At 64.6% G+C, this 24,257-nt stretch overlaps 2 protein-coding genes across 3 annotated transcripts; one reads left to right on the plus strand and one right to left on the minus strand.

Annotated features, from left to right (window-relative positions):
- The first annotated feature begins 5,695 nt into the window (after nucleotides 1-5,695).
- On the plus strand, nucleotides 5,696-12,989 carry LOC131830243 (uncharacterized). Its single transcript, XM_059172570.1, has 3 exons — nucleotides 5,696-5,705; nucleotides 5,827-6,094; nucleotides 10,607-12,989. The coding sequence occupies exons 1-3, from the start codon at nucleotides 5,696-5,698 to the stop codon at nucleotides 11,142-11,144; spliced, it is 816 nt and encodes a 271-aa protein (XP_059028553.1). The 3' UTR covers nucleotides 11,145-12,989.
- Nucleotides 12,707-23,149, minus strand: SHH (sonic hedgehog signaling molecule). 2 transcript variants are annotated; one of them, XM_059172368.1, is made up of 3 exons: nucleotides 22,503-23,149; nucleotides 17,234-17,495; nucleotides 12,707-14,633 (listed from the first exon to the last, which is right to left on the minus strand). In XM_059172368.1, exons 1-3 carry the CDS (start codon nucleotides 22,800-22,802, stop codon nucleotides 13,813-13,815), a joined length of 1,383 nt encoding a protein of 460 aa, XP_059028351.1. In that variant the 5' UTR covers nucleotides 22,803-23,149; the 3' UTR covers nucleotides 12,707-13,812. The 2 variants fall into 2 exon arrangements, with proteins under 2 accessions (XP_059028351.1, XP_059028352.1); XM_059172369.1 differs by lacking the exons at nucleotides 17,234-17,495; nucleotides 22,503-23,149 and adding an exon at nucleotides 14,917-17,202.
- Nucleotides 23,150-24,257: the final 1,108 nt, after the last annotated feature.

A 24,257-nucleotide genomic window follows, 5' to 3' on the forward strand; every position in this document is an offset into this window, starting at 1 on the left:
CCGCGGGCGGGGACCACACCCCGGGGCCCCTCGTCGAGGCGCACAAGGCAGGGCCTGAGCTGCAGGCCGGCTGTAGCCCACCGAGTCGACTTGGGGAGACCAGCCAGTGGGGGGTTCAAGAGCTGATGTGGCACAAGGGGGGTCGCCGAGCCAGAGCCGGGCTGTGTCTGTGGAAAGCCGCGCTTTCTGATGATCCCTGTGGGGACCCGGGGCCTGGGGGGACCTTCAGCCCCCGCTGGAAGTCAGCAGCTTCTGGTCTCCTTCCTTCAGCCCGTGCTCCTGGATTGCGCGTGGCCGCGCCGCATCGTCCTGGAAGCCCCAGGCTTCTGGTAAACACACACGTGTTTATTTTCAATATATGTTGCAAATAAATAAGTGTCCATGTTGGCTTGAGAAAACAGGTTATTATAGTGCTTATTATTTTTTAGAGATTTTATTTATTTACTGGAGAGAGAGACAGAGCACGAGCAGGGGAAGCGGCTGAGGGAGGAGAAGCAGAGCCGCCGCTGAGCAGGGAGCCCGATGTCGGGCTCGATCCCAAGAGCCTGATGTGGGGCTCGATCCTACGACCCCGGGATCATGACCCGAGCCAATGGCAGATGCGTAACGACGGAGTCCCCCACTAGAAACGATGTCTGCAGCGTATTATGTGACACTGATTCTAAGACACTCGTGTTTTCCGCCCCTGATGGCTCTGAGAGTGGGCGCTTCCCACCATGGCCATCACCCGGCGAGCACCGAGGCACCCCTGCGTGCATGTTGTTGTGCGTGACCAGTGCCGGATGCCCCCGTGAGTGCCCGCCCGTGCACCGTCTGAGGAAGGACCCTGCTGTGAGAGCCTCCCCCGGCAGCGCCCCCGGTTACGTCTGGCGTCTTGGGGCACAAGTGGCCGGAGCTCCCCCTTCCTGGGACTCTGGGTGCTGGGCTTGGCGCCGTGCATTACGCCCGTCACATGCACGGGCAGCATGGGTGCTGCTTCCCGTGGGGTGACCCCGTGGACCGTGAACCGTCCTGAGTGAGGCCGTCCCCAGGGTCACGGCGCTCAGAGGGGCCTGGTGCCCGCGTCGGGTCCCCACATCTACGTGACTCCAAAGGCTGCGTCTTAACTTCCCTGCGGCACGAGGACGGTAGAAAGCCCTGAAAGCCGGCCCCGAGGCCCCGAGGAGCCGTCCACGGCCATCGCTGCAGGCGGGTTTGGTTTGCGTGCTCGTGGCAGGGCGAAGCATGGATTCCCGTTGCTGCTTGGGAAAGCCGGCGGCCGGCCGGGAGTCCGCGGCATGTTCCGGGGGCTCAGGTGCACCTGGAGCAGAGGCTGTGTTGGATCCTGCGGCTCACACGCGGTCGGACGTCCCCGGGCCTTGCGGGGACGCACAGTTGAGGCGCTCAGGGACCGTTGCCGGCGAGCGCTCCACTGGCTGCTCCCATGGGTAATGAACCAGACCCACGCGGGGGCCCGTCGGACTCTGCCCGTTAGACGTGTCGGGTTGCCGTGAGCACGCGAGTCTCGGAGGGGTTCCGGCGGTCGGATCGCTGACCTGGCGCTCGCACATCCTCTGTTCTGGCACAGTCTGTCCGCAGTCGTCCAGAAAGGTCACGGGGTGTTCCAGGGCACACTCATGCTGTGACGCAGGAGAGGCTCCGTTTCCCACTCGCTACCGTGTTGGTTAGAGGCAGCGTCTCATCGCAGCCCGTGTTGCAGGCGCGGTGGCAGGAGCTCTGGGTCGAGGAGAGCCGGAGCATTCCCCCCGATGGCTCTAGAATCAGATGGTGCCCCCGGAGCCCCAGCAGCACGGGGAGGCAGTGGCTGCAGGGCCGATGGGACCACCCCGTGTTGGCCAGGGTCTGCGCCCCCAGCCTGGCTGGGATGCTCCTGGCGTCGGGTCCCGGGGCACGCAGGGGAGAAGGAGCCTTGCCCAGCAGGTGGGCCCAGAGCCAGGCCTTGGAAACTGGGAGTCTGGCTTCCCCCTCCCTGCAGAGAGAAAAGCAAAGCCTGCCAGCAGAGAGAAGCTCCAGGCTCCCCCTCTGCCTCGTCCCCACCAGACCCAAGAGGAGGGTGGACGAGGGACCCCTGCTCGGCAACAGCCCTGCTCCTCCCCATGGGATGCTGTAGCCCCAGCTGCAGCTCACCACCGCCTCCCCAGCCCATCGGTGACCGGAAGGTTCTCCCAGTGGTTGCCCATGGCTGCCGCCAGCCAGCACGGCTCTGGCAGCTCCTCGGCCTCTCGTGGGTGAGGCCACGTGGGCTGGCTTCGCAGCGAGGGGACACGGGACTGACGGTGAGGGCCGCGATGGCACTGCGGAGGTGTGGGCACCGAGTCCCTCGTGTCCCTGAGCTCCGGGGCCGCTGGTGCGGGGTGCTGGCCTCCGCCGCACGCGCCGCTCAGAGCCACCGGCTGATTGGCGAAGAGTCTTGGGAAGGTTTGGAAATGTGACTCTAGGTAACGGGGGACACGCTCGCGCGTGCGCGTCTGCTCTACCCTGACGTCGCGGGGGCTGTTACAGGGGCTCTTCCGTCCTCGGGGCGAGTCTCCTGGGCCTCCCGACCCTCGCGGGCTTATCTGCGTCAGGGGGCCTCGCAGTAGCCTCTCCCAGATGACGGGCCCCAGGGCGGTTCCGGGGGCGCAGAGTGCCGCAGGGGTGCGGGGTGTGGGCTCCCGGAGCGGGGCCTGCCCCTTCTGCGGGCTGGGCCTCCTCCCTGGGCTCCCCTGCACGTGGTGCTCCCACCGGCACGGGCGAGCCGCAGTTCCCGCCAGAGCCCGCTCCTGCCTGCCTGCCTTCATGGGGTCGCTTGTCGGTTCGGTGCTTACCCAATGCCTGCTGCACAGCCTCCCGACCGGGCCGGGCACCGGGGAGCCAGACGGTGCCGCGTGGCCCCCGCGAGCCGAGGCACGCAGGCGCGGAGCTGCCCCTGGGCACTGAGGTCGCCGGTCGGAGAACACGCGGGAGTGGCCGTGGCTTGTGGAGGACCCGCTGGCCCGCGCGGATCTGAGAGCTGAGCCTGGCTCTCCCGTCCCCTGTGCTCCTCCGTGGGGGGAGACGCCGTTCCTGTGGGAAAGTCCTTTTCCCACCGATGAGAGCATTCTGGGAATCCGTTTGGGTGCTGGTTTCGAGCCTGACGAATGAGCCCCACCACTTCTTGGACACACGTGGTCTCGTTTGTTTTCATCCCAGACTCTACAAGACGCTTCTCCAAATGACTCTGGATCCTTTAGAACGTTCTGGAAGCAATAGCAAATGCACAGACACCCAGATCTCTTGGATTCCCACTCGGGCAGCATCTTGGCAGCTGTGGCAGGATTTACTGGTGACCTGGGGTCACTAGGATGGATTTAGAGGGGAAGCAGGGCAAAGAGTTTCTTAAATGTTTTCAAACTAAAATGTTTTATTTTTGCGTACGTAGTTCTAAATTGTCGTGGAGACAAATGAGGAAAATATCGGTAAGCGAGTGGGGGATGCGGTCACTTGCTGTTCCGGAGACCGTCACGGGTGAGGTGTCCGTGTGCGTCCGAACCTTTTCCTAAGAAAGCACACACGCGAGCGTACACGCACACCCGCAGGTGGGATCCAGGGACACGCAAGGTTCCGGCACCACTCCTCCTGCCTGAATGATGGGTTGGGACTATTTCCTCATGAAGCTGAGCACGTTTTAGCGCATCTTGCCTAACCGTACTGTACTTATATGCGTTCCCGAATTTATTGAACTAGTTCCTTCGCGGTGGACACGGAAGCCGCTGCCCGGATTGGCGGGCTACGGACGCCCCCGCGGAAGTATGACAGGACCCGAGCACGAGCAAGTCTGGCCGTTGCCTTGACACCGATGCCCGCACTAGACTTGCTAGGCCGGTGGACACAGACCTCCCGGGCTTCGGTGACTTCTTGCCGCGCGGGGTCACGGTGACATGACTTACCGTGGCCATCCGGCCCCCAGTCCCACACCAACTCCACATACACCAAGTTTTTTAAAGACTCTTCCTCTTCCCACTTCCCCCGCCCTTTACTCTGGGGAGCTGGGGGCTGGGCGCCAGGCCGAGTTTGAACAGGTGAGGGGCCAGGAGGGACATGGCTGCTGGGGAGACAGGCCAGGCCTGGAGGGTCGGGGAGGAGCGGTCCGGGGACAGGCCGGCGCAGGTTTCCTCGCTCCCTCCTTGCGGCAGGTGGATTGGCAGGGCGAGGCGCACCGGGGGCTCCAAAGCAGAACGTTCCAGTCCCAGCTCCCTCCCTCAGCTGGGCCATCTGGGAAAAACCAGTTGCTTTCCTAGAGGTGCTGTCCTCATCTGTGAGGGGAAGAGAGAAGTTTCAGGGCCGTGGGAGGAACACCTGGTGCAGAGTCGCTCGCGCTTATTGGTGATAAAGATGAGAAGGAAAAACCATTCCCTGTTTCACGGCTAGACCTGTGGGTCTCTTCCTCTCCTGCTAGGAAACTTGAAGAGTCCATGCATTTTTTTTTAAGGTTTTATTTATTTATTTGGGAGACAAAGTGCACAAGCTGGCAGAGGCAGAGGGAGAAGCAGGTTCCCCGCTGAGCAGAGAGCCCGACATGGGGCTCGATCCCCGGACCCTGGGATCATGACCTGAGCCAAAGGCACACATTTAAGACTGAGCCCCCTAGGAGTCCCCAAGTGCGTGACTCCTTTAAGGTCCTTCGAAGCCCCTAGAACAGCCTCGTAAGTTCCTAAGATGCCTAGTGGGCAACTTTCTGACCAAAACCAGAACCCCAGAATCCCCATTGTCCCCGCCACTCACCCTGGGGCGGGGAGGGAGAGCGCTGGCTGCGGGAGCCGGAGCCGGAGCGGGAGGCCTGGGCTGCCGCACTTCCACCGCACCCGCCTCTGCTGTCCCTAGCCCCACGGCACCTGTCCCAGGCGGCCACCCTCCATGTTCCTCTCAAAACCTGATCTCGGAGGAGGATTTGATATTTAAGACATGACTTCAAGTCTGATTCCCCAGGGCTTTCGCATGGCGTCTAAGCTAGCGCTGCCCTCGCGGGGAGAAGGGGCTTCCCCAGCTCCCTGACCTGCTGTGCCCTTGACGTCTGGCCCGCAGGTGCCCCACTCAGAAGGAGGCGGCTCCCCACCGCACCGCGCGGGCCGGAGAGACCCCGTCCAGGAAAGGCCCTCCCACCCGCCCACTGCCGGCCCCTCCCACACTCACACAGACGCCCACGCACGCCCACAGCACACACCCACATGCTTGCACACTCACGCACTCAGGCCCTGCACACTCACCACAATCTCATTCACATTCACCAGTACACTGGCGCAGCCCACCCACACCGGCACCCCTCACCGCACGCCGCACACCCGCGTGCACACCCGCGTGCAACCCACACACTCCCCTCATACACTCGCTCACACGCACGGAAGACTTGCACACTCACAGGTGCACACCCAGCCACACTGGAAAACCTTCTCCGTGTGTGTCTGTGCAGACGCCCCTCGTGTCCCACACCTTCTGTGCTGTGGGAAGGGGGCGCGGGGAGCCCGGCTCCTAGGAAGCTGCCCTGGGGGTCCCCCTGCCCCACAAGCGGAGCAGAGGTCACCGGCAGCCGGCGGGTGGGGGCAGGTGAGGGGACCCCAGCCTCTCGGAGCCGGGGCTCGGGGCTTGGGCTGGCCTGCAGGTGGGGAGCCCCCAGGGCTGCCCAGAGTGCGTCCCCCCGGAAGAAGCCCGTGTGTGCCTGCGCAGAGTGGCAGAGCCCATGTCCCTCTGCCTGGCATAGTCGCAGGCAGACAAAAGTATTTTTAAACTCATTTCGCTGACCTAAAAAGACTTTTTTTTGACAGAACACCTCGTCTCTAGGACCGCCATGGGAGCACCGCCTATAAATAGCTCAGTGCTCCAGCTGGGGGGTGCCGTGTGGCCGCAGCAGAGCACGGGGGACAGCTCGGGCCTCCACAGGGGTCTGGGGGCCCACCCCTGGGGTCCTGGTGTCAAGTGCTGCAGGGGGCCCTGGCCAGGCTGGGCTCATCGTGTCTCAGTGCCGGTTGCCCCTGGTGCCCCTGCTGCTGCCCGTCCTCCCCACCCGGCCCGCAGAGGTGGGGGGCTGCCGACTGGGGGGCCCGGATCGCCAACCACAGCCCTGCGATGACAGTAGCAGGTCGGTGCCCTGTGAAGCTAGCGGTAAGTCTGTCCTTCTGAGCGGTGGAAGTAGACTCCTTACAGCGAACTAGGCAAGTACGGGAAAGTAGCAAATCTGCACCTACCCAAGTCCGCCAGACCCTGACCCACTGTGTGGGGATCGGGTGCAGCCTAGACTTGCTTCGTCCTGCAACAGCCAGAACCCAGGGTCCGCTTCCCCCGGCTCTGCTCCCACCTCTCTGATAAGCCACCTTGGGGCTTTGGGTCTTTGTCGTGTCTCCCCACAGGGGCAGGTAGTTGGGGCCCGAGGGCGTACGGTGCTCCCTCCGCTGAGGCCAGGTGTCCGGGCAGCCCTCTCCAGCCCCCTGTGGAACTTCCCCAGGCTCTGGGCACGGCTGGCTCAGTTTCCCTGTTGGTTCTGGCCCCATCCTGGGGGCTCGCCTCCTCCTGGCCCCTCCAGCCTCAGCCTGGGGGAGAACGAATTCCCATGAGAGTGGGCGCAGGGCATGGGGTCTTTGGGACAGGCCGTGTCTCTCTCAGGGGTGTGCACCCAGGCTCTTCACCGGGAACCGGACAGGGACGAGACTGAGGGGGGGCACCTCCGGGCCACCCCCGGGGCAGGGACACAGGGCTCAGAGCCATGGCGGGAGGTGCCCTCCGGCTTCCACCTCTCGCTCCCAATCTGGCCCCGGAAACAGGGGGAAAGCAGTGACCTCAGCGGCTCCCCAAACCCATGGGCTGCCCCTGAAATCAGTCCGTGGCCCGGTCAGGACAGGAAGCGTGGAGGCTGTCAGCGCTCCTGCAGCTGGGGCAGAGGGGGCCGCGCTCCAGGTCACGCTTCTCACCGCGGGGGTCCCACGTGGTTGGGCGCAGCACAGGCTTACCTCAACTCCAGCATGGAAGGTTCTGGACACCTGATGAGCTCTGGCCCACTAGAGGTTCTGCCATCCCTGAAACTTCTCCCTTAAAAAGGAGAACGCCTTGAGGGGACGCTTTCCCTGATTCCCAGCCCCGGAGGCCGCCCGGAGATCCGCTGTGGCCTTGGTCCCCATGGAAGTGACCCCTGGGCTCTGATCGGGGCCAGCGGGGAGGGAAGTGCTTTCTGGAAGGAAGTAGCCTGGAGAGCCGGCGAGTTCTGTCTGTAGCTCTGCCCTCCACCCCTGCCATGCGGCATCTGACCCCGCCCCGGCACCCAGCAGTCCTGGTGGTAACGGGAGGACACTGTGTCATGGCCACAATGTGCCCCCGACGGGGCTGGGCAGGCCCCCCCGGCGGGCGGGAGGCTGCCTCTTTTCTCCAGTTGAGGACTGCGGTCCTCTCCAGGCCGGTCACCCTGGAAGGAAGCTTCGTTACATTCTTGTTCCGTGTCTCCCCGAGGCGGCCAGCCTGGCGTGGCCACCAGCTCTCAGGAGACAGCGGGTACCCAATGGCAGTGACCCCACTGGGGACGATCTCAAGGTTCTGTTCACAGAGAATCAAAGTGCCTCCAGCCCCGCAACGTTCAGATTCGAGCCAGAGCATTTCTGGGTTGCCAAGGACACCTCCCCTCCCTGTGTCCGCTGCCCTTCCAGATCCAGGGGCGGGTCGTGGTGGGGCCACAAGGTCCCCGGTCCCTGGCTCCCTCTCGGTGAGGCCCAGACCACACAGAGGAGGAGCGGGGCTCCCATGCCCCAGGGCTTCTCAGAGAGGCCCCTGTGACCACCATTCCCCCGTGTGGCCCCATCCTTCCTATAAGCCTCCCCTCGGGCCGACCACTCGCCCCAAGGTGTGTGAAGCTGTGTCCTGGGACAGGAGCCGAGGGCTGTGGAGACCAGGGGCCTGGTCCCGGCCGCGTGGCCCGGCAAGGCCTGCGCTGCAGCCCCAGACCCACTGGGAGGAGGGTCTGCCCAAGCCCTTGGCTCTGCACACAGCTGCGGCCGCCCCTCCCTCCGCAGCGCCCGGTGCCCAGACGGAGGCGGTGGGGGGAGGGCATGGAGCGGCAGCTCCCAGCCGAGAAGCAACATGGATCCCCCTAAGACGGGGGACACGGACAACTTCGTTCCTCCCCGCTGGCCGCTGGTATCCAAGAATAAAGTCATCCTGGAGAGTGTCGACCCACCACCCAGACCCGGTCCGCCGCCCGGCGGGGACGGTTGAGCTTTAATTTGGGTCATGCAGGGCGAGGAGGGCAGGCCGCTCTGACGCAGGGGACAGCCCACACCACGCACTGCAGCTGGCCCGTCATGTCTCCTCCCTCGGACACTCCTCTCTGGGGCTCGATCTGCTGTCCCTTGCTCTCTGAAGACACCTGGACACCTGTTTTGACGAGCCCCAGCGGCTGGTCACTGTCCCTGGCTTTGCTGGCCAGGCCACGGGGCCGGTGTCCGCGCCCGCCTTCTCGCAGCACGGCCAGCAGAGGGCGCTCGGACTCCACTCCGGGGAGCGCGGGCCTGGCGGAGGCGGCGGAGGCTGGGCCGGTGGCGCTGGGTCCCCGGTCGCGGGCCCTGCTGACCCAGCACCCCGGATCTCCCCAGTCCCCCCCCCCCCCCCCCCCCGCTCCCAGCCTCGTCGCACACAGCCTGACACGACCAGGGGCAGCGTGGAGGGCACAGGCGGCTGCCAGGAGCTCTCCCCGCGCGCAGGGCCGCGGCCTGCACCTGGGAGGGGCGGGCGGCCTCCTGCGCCCACTGGCTTCCCCAGGCCCCGGCCCCCGGTCCGTGGGACGCAGCGGGGACCCCGCCGGGAGGGCCGCAGTGGGAGCTGCCTGGCCACGGGCTGGGGGTGGAAGGGAGTTGGCCACAGAGGCCCTGGGGCGAAGCCCTGCAGGGAGCTGGGGCTGGGGGCTGGGCGGACGCCTCACCGCAGACCCCCAGAGCCCCGGGCTGGGGAACGAGGACCGTGCCTTCCCGCAGGCAGCACCCAGTTGGGGGAACAACCACAAGGCCAGCGTCGGTGACGACCCGGAGGTGAGCCGGCGTGTGCAAGGGTGTTCTCGGGCGGAGCCCACCCGTGCGGTCGATCCGACATGGCAAATGTCGGACCCCCCCCCACCTCCTTCCACTACCCTGCCTCTCGGACAGGCTCCTGCTCCCGTTGGGTGGCCCGGCACTGAGCGAGCAGCTTGGGCACAGCCTGGCCGAGGGGTGTGTTAGGATGCCGAGGTCACGGACAGCGGCCAGGAGGCATCAGATGCAGGGACCCGGGAGTGGCTTGTGTTTCTGCCTGGCAGAGGCAGGTTGTCCAAGCGAACCCTTGCCCTCTCCTGGGTGTGGAGGAAGGAAGTCCCCGCCGGCGAGGGGCGGCACCCGGTGGAGAGGGCGTCAGTTTCCCCTGGAAGCAAACACTTGGGCCCTGACCTGGGGGATGGCGTCCAGAAACGGAGATCTCTTGTTCGGGGCCGTGGTTTCCTTGCATTCTGGGCATAATATCTATTAGAATTTATCTCCAGTCTTCAGGTTTTCCAGCCCCCTTACTCAGGCCAGCTCCCCCCTCTGGGGACACAGTGCCCCCCTGGCAAGAACCACAGACACGCACTAAAAAGGTGACATTCGTGTCCACGTCTCGCGGAGCAGGCCCCTGAGCTCACTTAGAGGGTAAAATGTGAATTTTATTTCTTAAGGGCTTTCTTCTTAACTGGAGAAAATCAAACTCAGCCCAAAAAGGGAAAGATTATCTCAAATCCAGACTCACTGATCTCCCCCCTGGGGGCTCTTCTCACGGAGCCCGTCTTCCTCTGCTCTTGGTCGTGGCCCGCCCTGCGTGACAGGTCGTTTCGGGGCTGGCGCACACCGGCTGCGCGCTCAGCTGTGCCTCTGATGCCGCAGGTCCCAGCGGCCGCTGGTGGCTCTCCCTGAGTCGGCCACCCTCTCCGTGGCTCTGAGTAAGGACAGAAGTGGGCGGGGAGGGGCTTTGCCGGGGTGCACACACCGCCCAGCCTCCTGCCTCCCAGGCACGGCCAAAGTCTTCCTGTCCTAGACCACAGGTGGCAAACTGTGTCCGTAAGGATCCAGCGAGTAGAAACCTCAGGCTTGTGGGCCCTGTGCCTCCCGAAGCATCTTCTGTGCCCCAAGCCTCCGCCAGACAGAGTGCGAAGGAATTAGCCGGGGTCGGGCGGGGTGTGGGGGGGACAGGGTGCTCCGAGATAACTTTATGGTTGGACACAGAAGTCTGAACTTCCTATAATTTTAACCTGTCATGAAATGTTATTTTTTAGGTTTTTTTTTTTTTTTTCCTCTTAAAAAAATACGTAAAAACCCATAGCTCATGGCTGTCATTTGCCAACCCCTGTCGGAAAACGTAGGCCCAGCGGAGCGCGTGCCCCAGACCAGGGCTCACCACGTGTCCGGGGACTTGCGCATGAGAAGCCGCCTGGAAGCCCACCTCCCAGGGCCTCCCAAGCCCTCCGAGCACCGCGTCCTTTCGGAAGGACACGTCACTGGAGAGCTCAGAACGCGGTCGGAGGGCTTGTCCCGCACCAGCCCTGCCGCCGGCTCACCGCCGGGGTGTTGCCACTTTCTTACCAAATCTTGCAACCAACTGGCATTCTTGGCAGGTCTGGCCCGTGTTTGCCATGCGGGTGTGATGCCGGCAGCCGAGGGCCTCCACCAGGACCGGACAGCGCCACCTCGCCCCCCCAGCGTCCCAGCCCCGTGCATCCGCGCGGGCGAGCCCTCCCCAGCCAGGTCATACCCCGCCACCGAGGCCTGCAGGGCCGGGGCCTCCCGGAGACTCTGCCTTTTACTTTCCGGCACAATGTGAGGACTGCGGGGGACAGGATTCGTGCCGCAGAACAGACAGGGCCGGAGGTCTCTGTAACTGCTTTAATTATTCAAACAATAGAGCACAAAGAGAACAGTTTCAAGTACATTGTGATACACGCTTTTGACAGGAAGAGATATGCACTTAGTCACGAGGGAGGCGGCCGCGACACCGCGTGGACACTTCGCACAGACTCTCCACCCCACGCACCCAGAGGGCGCCGTGGACGCCGCGTCCCCTGGGAGCGGACCGCACCCTCTGGTGCCCGGATCGGGTTTCCCTACGGCGTGGCTCCCTTTTCTCGGCCACAAGACGGAGGATTCTGGATGTGAAGGTGGGTGAGCAGCTGTGGACGCGGAGCAGGGAGGGCAGGGCAGCAGGGAGAGGGGCCGCCACCGCTCCTGACTGGGGGGGTCAGGCCAGGGTGGCCCCGCACTGGTGGTGCCCAACAGATGGGTCCCTTGGGACCTGGCCCACGCACCCATGCTCCCTTGGGCCGAGCAGGCTGACCGCTAATGAGTCCGGCAATCCACGAAGCCAGAGCTGTTGGGGACGCCAGGGCTAGACTCAGAACGGGACGGTCAACAGAGCTGAAAGCGCCAAATTCCACCAGGGACCGTGAACCTCACCCCTGCCAACCACCTAGAAGACCAAAGGAAAGTCTGACAGACACAAACCGAGGACCACTCCTGGCTGGAGGGCCCGGCCCCACGGAAGCCGGCAGAGGGCAGGCTCCAGGGTGTGGGCCGGGCCCCCTGGCCCCAGCGCTGTCCTTCCAGGCCCACGGCCGCCTGGAAGAGGTCCAGCACGCTGGACCCGCCACATAGCAGCCTTGGGGCCTGTGCTTCTGGCTGAGGATGCCACCCCAGACCCGGCCTTATGCGCAGCATCTCCAGCCCCTGGCCGAAGCCGTCGGGCTCTGTTCTGCTCCCGGAACCCAAACCAGCCTCCAGACAGGCTGAAGGTGCTCGCAGGCCGGGTTCGCACGCAGCCTCCCTCCCAGAGCTGAGCCTGCTCACACACTAGGCCCAAAGCACACTTCGGGACAGTAGCCTCTGATGCACCAGAACGCTGAGAGTGACAGCCAAGGGCCGAGCCCCTCAGCCGAGTCTCTAACACAAGCCAAGCATGAGGACTTCTCCCTCCAGATGCAGCTGACCTAGGGCACCAGCCACACGGTGCCCACTGAAATGGGACCGTACCCTAGGGAGGAAAGTCTACACCGAACAACCACTCCAGACAGACGGCTTGGACTCGACGACACCAATGTGGCCCAAGGACCCCAGCGGCCCAGAGACGAGAAGCTGCGACTGCGCGGGGTGGGGTGTGGGCCCCCCGCCCCGGGAGCAGGTGCAGAATGTGCGCTTCTCAGTGGATTTGCCACAGGGTCCTGGGGGGGAGGGGGGCTCAGAGAAGGTCAACACTTGGCCCTCTCCTTGGGGACCCATCTGGAAATGGCACCCCCAGACTTCACAAAGCAGTTAGGGGCCTCCTCCCTTCGAGGCCAGAGGACCAGGCTCTCCAAGTGGGGGCCACCCAGGGGAGGGCACGAGGTCTGCCGAAAAGTCCATGGAGCGCGGGGAGAGGGTTCCGGGCTGGGGGGTGAGAGCGGCGCGGCTCCCGCACACAGCACCCCAGCCTCTGGAGTGCTCAGACACCCTCCCAGGACAAACAGGAACAGAGCTGAGGTCCCTCCAGCGGTGGGAATAAACAAGCTGGTCTGGTTTCCTACTTTGGTTTCCTACTTAAGCTGATCTGAATTCACAGTATAAGCAACACATCTAAAGGTCACACTGGGCACTCCTGTCAGCACCAGGTTTCCCAGACAAAGAAGCCAGAATAGAAAAGAAATCGTGGCCGCGACAGGAGTTCTTAGTTATTACATACTAACCAGTCTGTGCGTGGCACATTTTATTTCTATAAAACTATTACAAAATATTCAAAAATACATTTTAGTAAATTTACAGCAGTAATTTCTCAATTTATTAATGCAAAAACATCCTTTGTTTTTCTCTGTACAAACTACAGGCTCCATTCTTGTGGGCTTATCACTATGTGCGCTTTTAAAAAATATTATTTTCTAATAAATTCTTTGAAGTTAAAAATAACAGAGTTCTTCCAGTTTGTCCAAAAAAAGAAAAAAAAAAGAAAAAAAGAAAAGAAGAGAAAAAAAGAAACACGGTGTGTGTGTGTGTGCGCATGTATGTGTGTGTGTGTGTGTGTGTGTGTAACAGTCTTGACTTCCAAGAACATGGCCAAAATGGAAATGATGGAGCAAATATTAACCGTTGAAGACATACAGGAGGTGGCTGTTACACTGGAAACTAGTTAAATTAAAATAATATATTTTCATATTTTACACTATTTCAAAAATGAAATGTCATTCAGTTAAGTATTGATCTCTCAAAAAAATCTAATTTACAATTCTGTGTATAAAAATATAATTTGTGGACCCCCATGAAGCATGTTTCAGTTTACTCTTGCCGAAAAGCAGGCGTGGGAAGGAGGAGTGCAGAGTGCAGAGTTTTGCTTTCTGAAAGTCAGGGCGAGGGACGTGTAGAAAAATAGACTCTGAGCGGGTCGCTTGGCCTCACAAAATAATCTTTCCCCCGTGAGTACAGTTCACATGATAATAATAAATTATCCGAGAAACAAACTATTTAAGGCTCTTGAAGGTCCGGTTCATATTATTTAAAACATCTATTCATACCAAACAAATAAATAGCCAGGAGAGGTGAAAAAAAAAAATAACCAAAATAAAACAACCAAAAATTTCAAAAATATATATATAAACTAAGCACGACGACAAGACTTCCCGGGGTCTCTGTTTCCTTATAGTCTACTTTGGACTGTCCTACTTTATTATTATTATTATTAATTATTATTATAATTAAAGTCTCATTCCGTGCGCTTTTCCGTGTGTCCTTTGCTGTTCCTCGCTGTCGCGCCCCCCGCCCGCCGCCCCCTCCCGCCCCCGCGCCCTCCCCGGCTCCCCGGCCTTCAGCTGGACGGGACCGCCATGCCCAGCGGGTGCAGGGCCTCGCTGTCCAGCAACCAGGTGCCTATTTGGTAGAGAAGCTGCGAGTACCAGTGGATGCCCGCGGCGCCCGGCGCGTCGGCCGCCCCCGGCGCGGGGAGGGGCAGGTGGGCGCCGCCCCCGCTGTGGCCGTCGCCGCCGTGGCCGTCCCCGCCGCGGTCCGTGCGCGCGGGCGCCAGCACGGCCAGGAGCGCGTGCGCCAGGCGGAAGGGCGCGAAGGCCCGATGCGCCCAGCCGTGCTCCTCGATGACCGCGTAGCACGACGCCAGCACCCGGTTGATGAGGATGGTGCCCTGCGCCGTGAGCGGCGCGTACGCGCCCGTGGCCTCCTCGCGCAGCGTCACGCTGTGCACCGCGGCCGGCAGGAGCCGGCGACCCCCGCCGCCCTCGGCCACCACGTACACCAGCTGGCCCGGGCGCACGCGGCTGGCGAAGAGCGCCCGGCGCCCCGGCGCGGCCCCCGGCGGCGGCCCCGCGCCCGCCCGCGCCTCCGGCTCCGCCGCCGCCGAGTCGTTGTGCGGCGCGACGAACAGCAGGTGCGCGGCGGTGAGCAGCAGGCGCTCGCGCGGCTCCCGCGTCTCGATCACGTAGAAGACCTTCTTGGCGCCGTCGTCGCGGTCCAGGAAGGTGAGGAAGTCGCTGTAGAGCAGCCGGCCCTGGTCGTCGGCCGCCAGCACGCGGTCCCCGGGGCGCAGCTCCCGCACCAGCTTGGTGCCGCCCTGCTCCAGGTGCACCGTGGCCGAGCCCGGGAAGCAGCCGCCGGACTTGGCCGCCACCGAATTCTCTGCGGGGGTTGCGGGAGGGAGAGAAGAGGGGACAGGGTGGTGAGCGCCCACGGGCAGGCAGGAGCGGGGCACGGGCAGAGAGAGCCCCCGCGGGTGCGGCCCGCCTCGCGCCCGCAGCCCCACCGCCTCGGTGACAAAGTTCAGACGCAGACGCATTCCTCCACGGCGCTCGGGGGCGGACCGGCCGCGACGAGGGTCGGCCGGCGTCTCCGGCGGGAGGCCCGTTGCACTCCTTCCCTCCCGCCCCCTCCCGCCCAGCCCCTGGCTCGGCGCACCCCCGACCTCGCCCTGAGTTCGCAGGCTGTTTGCTCTGCACTTGGATTCCTCCGGAAGCCTCCTTGAGCTCCCTCGGGCGCGGGGTGGGGGGCACCTCCTTCCTTCCCTCGGGTCCCCGCACCCCCGCTCCCGCGCGCGCCCCGCTCCCCGGCCGAGCCGCGGGGACCCGTCGCCTGCCCGCGCCCCCCGGCGCCCAGCCCGGCCGGGGGGCCTCGGCGCGGCCGGTGGCAGGGCACCGGGGGGCGGGGGCCGGGGTGGAAAATAGCTGCGGTCGTTGTGGCAACTGGACAAACATTCCAGGGACCGGCCGCGGTGCGAACCCCGGCTGCTGTGCGTCTTGTAATTAAAATCCCATGAAGGGCCCAGCATTGTCGCGCTCTCGGCGATCAACGGGAGACACTCTTGGGGGGGCGACTTCCCTCGCGCTCCCTCTCTCGCCGCCCCTCCCTATTTGCTCAGGTGCGCCCCTCCCCGCCCCCCGCCGTCCGCGGGGCTCTCGGGGCCGGGCCCCACAGGCTCTGTTTGCACAGCCCGGCCTCTCGCCGGCTCTCAGGACGCGTATTTGAATTTTAAATGGCGGGGCCTGCTCCGAGCGCGGGCAGCCGCCGTTCTCAAGGCCCCCGGACTCCCCGCTTTCCCGAGCCCTCGGTCGCGCTCTGAGGCTCCCCGTCCCGAGGACAATGGCGGGAGCCGGGCGGGGAGCGGGGGCCGCGGAGGAGGGGCGGGGAGGGCTCCGCATTCCGATCCCCGGGATCAGGCGCTCCGCAAACAGAGAGGCCGGAGAGAATCTTCTGCCGGAATCGCGGAGGGTTTTTAATCTTCTCATCGGTTTCTGCGGCATGAAGTGCGGGCCTGGCCGTTGGAGGCCCGCCGGCGCCCCCCGGAATGCGACCCGGGGCGCGGGCGAGCCCGAGTCGTCCAGTCGCACGACCCTGCTTGACACGCAACGCCCCGCGGCCCGCCCGCGCGCGCCGAATGCCGATGAGCGGCTCCGCGCCCCCCAGCCCCCGGGGCTGCCCTCCCCGGCCCGGAGTCCGGTCCCCGCGCGGGATCACCGCCGCTCACTTGCGAGGAGACCTCTAGGGACCCCCGCCAGGGGGACCCCGCGGGCAGGTTGGCCCAGGAGGGGGCCGCGCGCCCGGGGAGCGCAACCGCGAGGTCCCGAGAAGGGCGCATCCGGGGGCCTCCCGCCGCGGAGCCTCGCGAAGTGGGGGCACCGTTGCCCGCGCCCCCTTTCTCTGGCTTGAAGCCCAGCCGGCCCCCCGCCGCCCCTTCCACACCTTTTCTTTTCTGTTGTGATAAGAAACCACTATTTTCCTTCCCTACCCAGTGTGTCTTGACACCTTGGAAGTGTTTTTCTACTAACACTTGCTGCTAAGACAGTTCAGGAGACAAGCAGGCAACGCGGCGGGGGGCTGCGGGCAAGGCGCGGGCCTCCGAAGTTCACCGGAACTGCGCTGCTGAAGGCGCCCGCTTCGGCGGGAAGACCGCAGACAGAGCCTGGGAGCTGGGAGGTCTGCCGTGGGTGCCCAGCCTTCCCGGCTGGGCTGTTCCCCGCCAGCGACAGCGTGTGGCGGTGTAGGCCCAGGCAAGCCACCAGCACAGGGCCGACTGCCTGCCGCGGCAGACCCCGTCCTGCTCCTGACCCCCGCCTGCGGCTCAGGCCAGCCCAGCGGGCTCCTAATCAGGACCGATGCTCCTGGCTCTCGGCCTCCAGATGCTGGCAGCCGAAGCCGCGCGTTCAGTACCTCCCACCAGGCCTCTCTCCAGAGGCTTAGCCGGCCAGTTAGTGTCAGGTTAGTGTCCACAGACCCTCAGCAGGGAGGAAAGAGGGCCAGGGGCTCACACCCTGGGCAGACCCTCCTGGGCTGATTCTTCAGCCTTAAACAAGAGGAACAATCTCGGCCAGACCTGGCCACCAGTGCCCCAGGAAGATTCCTTCCCCCATCTTCCCTGTCTCCACCACCTGTGGGGGGGGGGGGGAAAGCCTCCGGAAACGGGGTGGGGGAGGTTCAGGAAGCCACATGCCCTCCACATCTGGGCTTGGAGCCCCTCAGGCCTCTGCAGCTCAAACGTAGAGGCAGTCCCCCACTTCTACAGACTGTGACCCCACACCGGACACACGAGTTATCCCCTGGGTCCAGCCCTCCCTGCGCCTCCTGCTTCCCCCCAGCCCACAAGCATTTGTCTCTTGCCCTTGGATCCCACCATGGGGCACCATGGCCACAAGTCAGGGGCAGCTCTGGAGCTGTCAGGTGGCTGGGTGGGGAGGCTCTGCGGGCACCGGGTGGGGGCGTGGGGAAGGCCGGGCCCGCCACCTCACCTGCTTTCACAGAACAGTGGATGTGGGCTTTGGACTCGTAGTACACCCAGTCGAAGCCGGCCTCCACGGCCAGGCGCGCCAGCATGCCGTACTTGCTGCGGTCACGGTCCGACGTGGTGATGTCCACGGCGCGGCCCTCATAGTGCAGCGACTCCTCCGAGTGGTGGCCGTCTTCGTCCCAGCCCTCGGTCACCCGCAGCTTCACGCCGGGCCACTGGTTCATCACCGAGATGGCCAAGGCATTCAGCTTGTCCTTACACCTCTGCGGAGAGAAGGGGGTCCCAGTGGACGTTAGTCCTGGGTCCACCGCCCACCCCGGTCCCCACAGGGTCTGCCTGGCCCAGTCCCTGAGGATGAGGGCTCCGTGGACAAGTAGGGGGACAAGGCCTGGGAGACCCTCAGCTCACTTGGCGGAGGTGCACTAGGGGCGAGGGCAGGGCTGCGCCTGCTGGAGGCACCAGTGCTCTCACGACCCACGCAGGGCCTGTCTCCAGATCGGAGCCGGCAGAGAGCCTAGCGCGTGGCCAGAGGAGGAGATGACATCTTTTGAGACAAGTGAACGGCGTGTGTCTCAGACCGGGCCTGCTGGGCCTGCCAGGTGCCGCCCCCCCAGTGGCTCACACCTCCCCAGAGATGCCCTCCACTCCCATCCTGCCCCTCTCCCGGCCCCCTGTCTCCACACGGGGGCAAGGCTCCACCCTTGGGCCCAGTCCCGCTCCCTCAGCAGGAGGCCGGACAGAGGCCCAAGGTGCGACTTAGCAGAAATAAAGGACCCGGTGGTCGCTTCTAGCAGAGTGAGAAGCCTTGGGTTATCTCTGGGCCCTCCCACTTCGCCCTGTGCCTATCTGAGCCCTGGATCCTGCCTAAGGGCGGGCGGGAGGTGGGAAGCTGGAGCCGCAGGGAGGGGGCGGGAGGGGGCCCAAGTGAAAGGCAAGCAGGTGAGTTATGATTTTCAGCGTGGGCCAGGCCTGCCGACAGACATTCTTTATCTGGACGGCCACATTCCTTTTCTCCGTAGCCCTCTTTTCTTGGGCTTTTCTGTGGTCTGATTGTGTCTCTTAACCTGTTCCCTTCCCCCGCTCTGGTTTTCTGGGCCCCAGAGCAGAATGGCGTCCTGCAAGTTTGAAGAGCAAACTTAAGAGGCGGAGGGAGGGCGCGGGAGGGGGCGGGGTGTGAGGGGTGGGGGAGGGGGAGCCAGAGAGGCCCGAGGCCTCAGAACCTTTGGGGAGTACCCCCCACCCCACCCGGGAGGAAGCTGCGGGGGCTGTGCTGGCCGAGAAACACTGAATGCGCAGGACTCGGGCGAGGGCCGAGGGGAACTCGGGGTTGGGGGAGCCTCCCCTGTACTTCTCGGGTCCCATTCGGAGAAGGATGCAAGAGAAAGCAGCCGTTTGGAGTTCGCGTGTGTGTTTGCACGAGCTCGCTCCCGGGGAGTGTCCAGTGGTGCTGGGGTGCGGGGTTCAAAGCGGGGAAATGGTGGCGGGACCAGGAAGAGCCAGACCCAGGGCCCGCGGGGCAACCTCAGGCTGACCTCCGCCGAGGGCAGGGCTGATCCCCGCCAGGGCTGTGGAGCCCCAGAAGCAGGGTGGACAGACGACTCCGTGGAGGACCCTCCTAGCAGGCTGGGGGCTTCCGACCCAGCGGGCAGGGAGCTCCGGCTGGTGCTGCTGTCCGCGCTTTGTGGGGTGTGTGGGAGGGCATGAAAACCGGCCGCACCGTCGTGGAGTTAAACAGACAACAAATGGGGGGGGGGCGGCGGCGGCTAGGGGGGCCCTGCTAACAGATCGGCGCTGGCAAGGTTTCTGGGCCCGCCAGCAGTTTTCTGTAATAATAATAATAATAATAATAATAATAATAAAGTCGGAAGGGCAGAGTTTGAGTGAGGTCATCTCGAGGACTGAACGCGTTTTACATGAAAATCAGTCAGTAAACCAGGGTCAGTGCGGAGCCGGCGGGAGGCCGGCCGCGCAGGCGCACACGGCCGACAGGCGCACGCACACCGCCCGCGTCCCGGGCCCCGCCGCAGCCCCGCTCCCTTATTCTGGGGATCAGATGAAGCCTCCACGGCTCTCCGCGGGGCAGCTTGGCGAGGGGAGGGCGGGATGGGGAGGCCACGTTCCGGCCCCCACCGCCCGGAGCTGCGCCCCCAGGGCACGAGGTGCAGGGCCCCAGGCGAGGAGCCCCAGGCCGAGCCAGGCCCCAGCGGCGCCTCGCTCCCCGCGCGCCCTCCCCGGGCTCCCCCAGGCGTGGCGCGGCCGCGGCCCGATGCCTGCGGGACGCTGCGCGCCCGGCCGGCGGGAGAGGCGCGGGGCCCAGGCCGGCTAGCGATTCACTGGGTCGTGCGCCGCGAATCCGGCCCGGCTCCGGGCGGCCACCGTCAAGCGCAGCGGGGCCGCCGGGCCGGGCTTCTGGGCGTTGGAGGCCAAGGTGGTCCCCGCGTCTAAGCCACCTCTCCGGTCTCCGCAGCTGCCCCACGTGCCCAGAAGCCCTGGCAGGACTGTCACCGCCAACGGCCGCCAGGCTTTCCCGGGGCGGGGGAGGGGTGTCCCGACTTCAAAAGAGACCCCCCCATGCCCCACACACCTGTCTCCACGCCCCTGCCCCCACTCTGGGAAAGCGGACCCCTCCTATCCAAACAGGAACACCCTCCTCGAACCCTCCCCTGAGCGCCGGGCCGGCCACGCACACAGAAATCTACAAGCGTGGCGTCCCCGGCTGTCCCTCCCGCGGCCCTCAGGCCCTGCCCCGGCGGCCGCCTCCTGCCCCCGGAGCCCCCCGGCCGCCGCGCCCGCGCCTGGCACCCGCGCCTGCGGGGCGAGCGTGTCTGTCTGCGCTTCCCCCTCTCCGAGTTAATATTAACCAGGAGCTCCTGCGTTCCAGAACTGCTCTGAAAGTTCCACCGGGGACGGTCTTGCCATGGTTGAGGGACTTGGGCGGCAGTCACGTTAGGGAGACAGACAGGAGAGGCGCGGAGGGACGGCCAGCCCGGGGACGAGGGACGCGCGCCCCCAGGGCAGAAGCTGGGTGCTGGTGTGAAGCGTGGGGCCAGCGGGGGAACAGGTCCCCGAGGAGCGCTGAGCTCCTGTGGCCGGGGAGGCGTTCCCCGCCTCACCCCTTCGCCCCGGCCCTGCCCTTCACCCCCAGTCCGCCGCCCCCGCCCGGACCCTTAGAGCCCGGGAAGAAGCGAGGGCGGGAGTGGGTGACCCGCAGGGCGCCGGGCAGCACGCCCCACCGGCCACCCGCGTTTTCACGGGACATCTGCGGGGTGCGCGACACAATCCTGGCCCGGCTCTCCCCACCCCACCCCCACGTCGGCTGCCCCTCCCCCGTCCTTTTGTGCTGGGAATGGGAATGGCCACTGCCTAAGGGAAAAAAAGTATTTGTTTTCGTTTCGTTCGTCTGAGGGAAGTTGACAGAAGGTCAGAAGTTCAAATGCTGCCAGCGCGCGCGGCGGCCAGAGTGGCCGGCGCGGGGTCGCTCGGCCGTGGGTCCCCGGCGGGCGGCCGGAAGAGGGACGGGGCCCGGGGCTCGGCGGGGCCGCCAGGCCGGAGGCTCCGCGCTGCGCCCCCGGCGACCCCGACCGTGCCGGCCGTCGGAGCCCCCGCGGCCCCGGCCCGCGCCCGGCACCGCAGCCCCGGCCGCGGGGACCGCTCGCCCCGGAGGAAGGGGCGCCGAGGTGCGGCCGCCAGGGTGCGCGGCTCCGCGCGCTCGCGGCTTCGCGACCTGCGGCGGGACCCGGGGGCCCCTCGCCGGCGTCGGCCCCGCGCGGCAACCCCGCGCGCACGGCGACCCCGCGGGCTCGGGGACCTCCGCCGCACCCCCCACCGCCCCGCCGCGTTCCCGGCCTCGCCTCCCGCTGTCCCCGGTTCCGAGGGACTCCGGGAAGGCCGCCCCCCGCGCGCGGGCATCGAGGGGACCCCGGTCGGAGAAGTCCCCGCAGCCGGCCGCGCCCCCGGCGCCCCGCGGCCTGCGCCGAGTTCATTGTCGCTCGCGCCGCTCGCGGGCACAGGCGCGCGTCCACACTCGCGGCCGGATTTAAGGTGGTCGCGAGCAGATGCGAGCGCGGGGAGGGGGGCCGATAAGGAGCCGGTGGTCAGCTCCCTCGGGCCCTTCGGCCCGCTCCGGCCGGCCGCGCGTCTCCTTCCCCCGGCCTGGCCGCCCCAATCCGGCTGGGGCGCGAGCGGTCAGGAGGGGGCTCCCCGCCCCGCCATCCCGCCCACCCGCCCCTGTACTTGCGCCCGGCCGCGCTGCTCCGCCAGCTGCGGTGCGCTCCGAGCCCGGCAGATAGGACTTGGCGGTTTTAATAGGGCAATAAAAAGGATGTTGACCTATATTTGCCAGGAAGTCCATTTCTAGCTCAGTCCTACGTGCCTGGAGTTTCAGAAAGTCTACGGTTGGCGGCGAGACCGGCAGCCGGAAGGCTCGAGCAGAGGTGCGGAGGGAGGGGGCGCGAGTGGGCTCGGGTGCTCCGTTCCAGCCCCCTCCCGCTCACACCGAGGCGCTCCTCGCTGCGTGCCCGCAGGTTGGCCCGAGTGATGCAACGCCGGGAAGTTCTAAGTCCCTCCCCTCAAGGACCGCGGCCCGGGGGGGAACGGGCGCGCATCCTTAAAGAAATATCAATACGTTCACACTCTGATGGGCACCGCTGCCCGGGGTGCGCCGGGAGTGGGGCTGTGCGAGGCGCTCAGGGACCAGGCGGCGCCTGGGAGCCCCAGCCTTTTGTCAGCACGGCCTCCTGCGTTTCCCACTGAGCGTCTTTGGTGGGGGGCGCGGGGTGGGCGTGCGGGTGGGAAAGGAGAGCGCAGCGGGGAAGGGAAGGCGCGAGCTCCGGGCCTCCTGCCCAAGGCTGCATTTGTACAGGGACCTGGAAGCCACTTTATGTGTAGGGGGCTTTCTGCCCCCCTCCCGCCATGCCCATTCCCGGCTGGGGAGGGCCGCGATGCCCCCGGAGCCGAGGTCTCCCCAAGTTAGGAGCCAGAGCTGAGGCAGGATGGGAAGGCCATCCCAGCAGGACAGTGCAAATCCGGGCCACGGGTGGACCACACCTGCCGTCCTGACCCCCACCCCATCCCAAACTTCTCCCGCTGGACCCCTCACCTCCGCTCCGCTGGGGGAAGAGGCAGGGGTGGCGGCCGGCAGGTGGGTGGGGAGGGAGAGGGCCAAGTCGCCCTGCGATGGGCCGGAGGAGCCCGCAGACCGGGTCTGAGCGGCTCGCACACAGCCCCCCCCCGTGAAAGCAGCACATTGCAGCCCGGCGCTGGGTTTCTACCTGAGTCATCAGCCGGTCCGCTCCTGTGTTTTCTTCATCCTTAAATATGATGTCGGGGTTGTAATTGGGGGTGAGTTCCTTAAATCGCTCCGAGTTTCTCGAGATCTTCCCTTCGTATCTTCCACTGGCCCCTAGGGTCTTCTCAGCCACGTTGGGGATAAACTGCTTGTAGGCTAAAGGGGTCAGCTTTTTGGGGTGCCGCCTCTTCCCAAATCCCCTGCCGGGTCCGCACGCCAGCCCCGGGCACAGCAGCAGCGCGGAGACGAGCACCGCCAGCAGACGTCTCCCCAGCGGCAGCATCTTGTCCGCGGCGCCCAGCGCCTTCCACGCCGTCGCCGCGCGGGGCTGTGTGCGCGGGTGCGAGCGCGTGTGCCTGAGCGCGTGTGCCTGTGTGCCGGGGCTTGCGCTCTCCCTTCCTCGCTCGGCTCGCTGCTGGCTCCCTCGCTCTCTGCCTGGCTCTTTCTCTTCCTATATAACCTCGCCCGCCGCGGCTGCGGGAGACTGGCCACCGATCCCCACCCAGACGGGGGCTGGCACGGCAGGCTGCTGGTCGCTGATAACGGAACACATCGGAGTTGGGGCTGAAGACAGCAATCAAAAGACAAAAAGAGTCTGATTTTAAATGGTAGCAAGCCGAGAGAGCTTGCGAGACAGGCTGCCCTCCGTGCTATATTATAGCCAGCAGGGGCGGATCTGATTGGCCAAAGCAGCGCAAGCTTGTCTTCTGATATTTAACCCTAAAAAAGACTAAATTTTTTTTCCTGCTGCTGCAGTTGCTTTATTTTCACCTGAAGTCTTTGAGTTAAAAAAAAAAAAAATCTTTCCGGAGACAAAGGTGGGCGGGAAGGAGGAGGCACAGGCTCCTTAGGATAACACCCACTTACCCCCTGCTTTGTGCGGAGCGTGTGTTCCCCCTTCCCTGTCTCCAGAATGGTAGGTGCTTCAGTTAAAACCAACTTAAGTTTTAAAGGACAGTCTAGACCCCCCCCACCCCTTCCCAAGCTTTGGTCATCAAACAAATATTCTCTCAAATGTTTGAGGGCCAGAGCTGCCCAGGTCCTATTTAAACGTTGTTGTTGTTTGTTTTTTTGTTTTGTTTTCCCAGAGACTTTATCCTGCAGGCCAGGGCTCCCTGCATTTTAAAGACAGAGGGTCTGTGCCCCTCCCGCACATTCAACACCCTGGGATGCTGGTGACTCTCACTGACCACAACTTCAAGCCTTGCTATTTGACGTGCTTTAAGCGCCTGGGAAAATAGCAAAATGCTTCTCTTTTATTGTGTTTCAGCGAATGCGTTACTTCTAGCTCTCTGGAACAGGGCTGCAGGCATGCTCAGGAGCTGGGACAGAGTGGCCTGAGGGACCGTCCGGCTGGCTGGGCCCAGCATGTCTGGTGCTGCCCCCCAGCTCAGAGAAGGGAGCCGGGGCTGGAGCCTGCGTGGTGGGCGGAGGCCCATTGTGCCTGGGGGCAGTGGCGAGTGGGCACGGCTTCGCGCACGCCACCCCCACCGACGGATCGATCGGAGCAAAGTGCAGGCCGGGGATGAGCTGAATGTGGAATCCAGGCTCTTCCACATCAGCGGCGCTGGCTTTCCGTGGGGCTCTGCGAGCAGCCCTCGGAGTCGCGGCCCGCAGCCCAGGGTGGGGCAGGGTCCTAGGGGAGTCCTGTTTTGGTCACGCAGGGCACAGGGCTCAGAGCAGCAATACTGGGGGCCCTGATCCCTGCACTTCTTTCAGGAAAAACCCAAACCAAAAC

This window comes from Mustela lutreola, chromosome 4 (genome assembly GCF_030435805.1).
Source record: "Mustela lutreola isolate mMusLut2 chromosome 4, mMusLut2.pri, whole genome shotgun sequence".
In the NCBI taxonomy this organism is placed as follows: Eukaryota; Metazoa; Chordata; class Mammalia; order Carnivora; family Mustelidae; genus Mustela; species Mustela lutreola.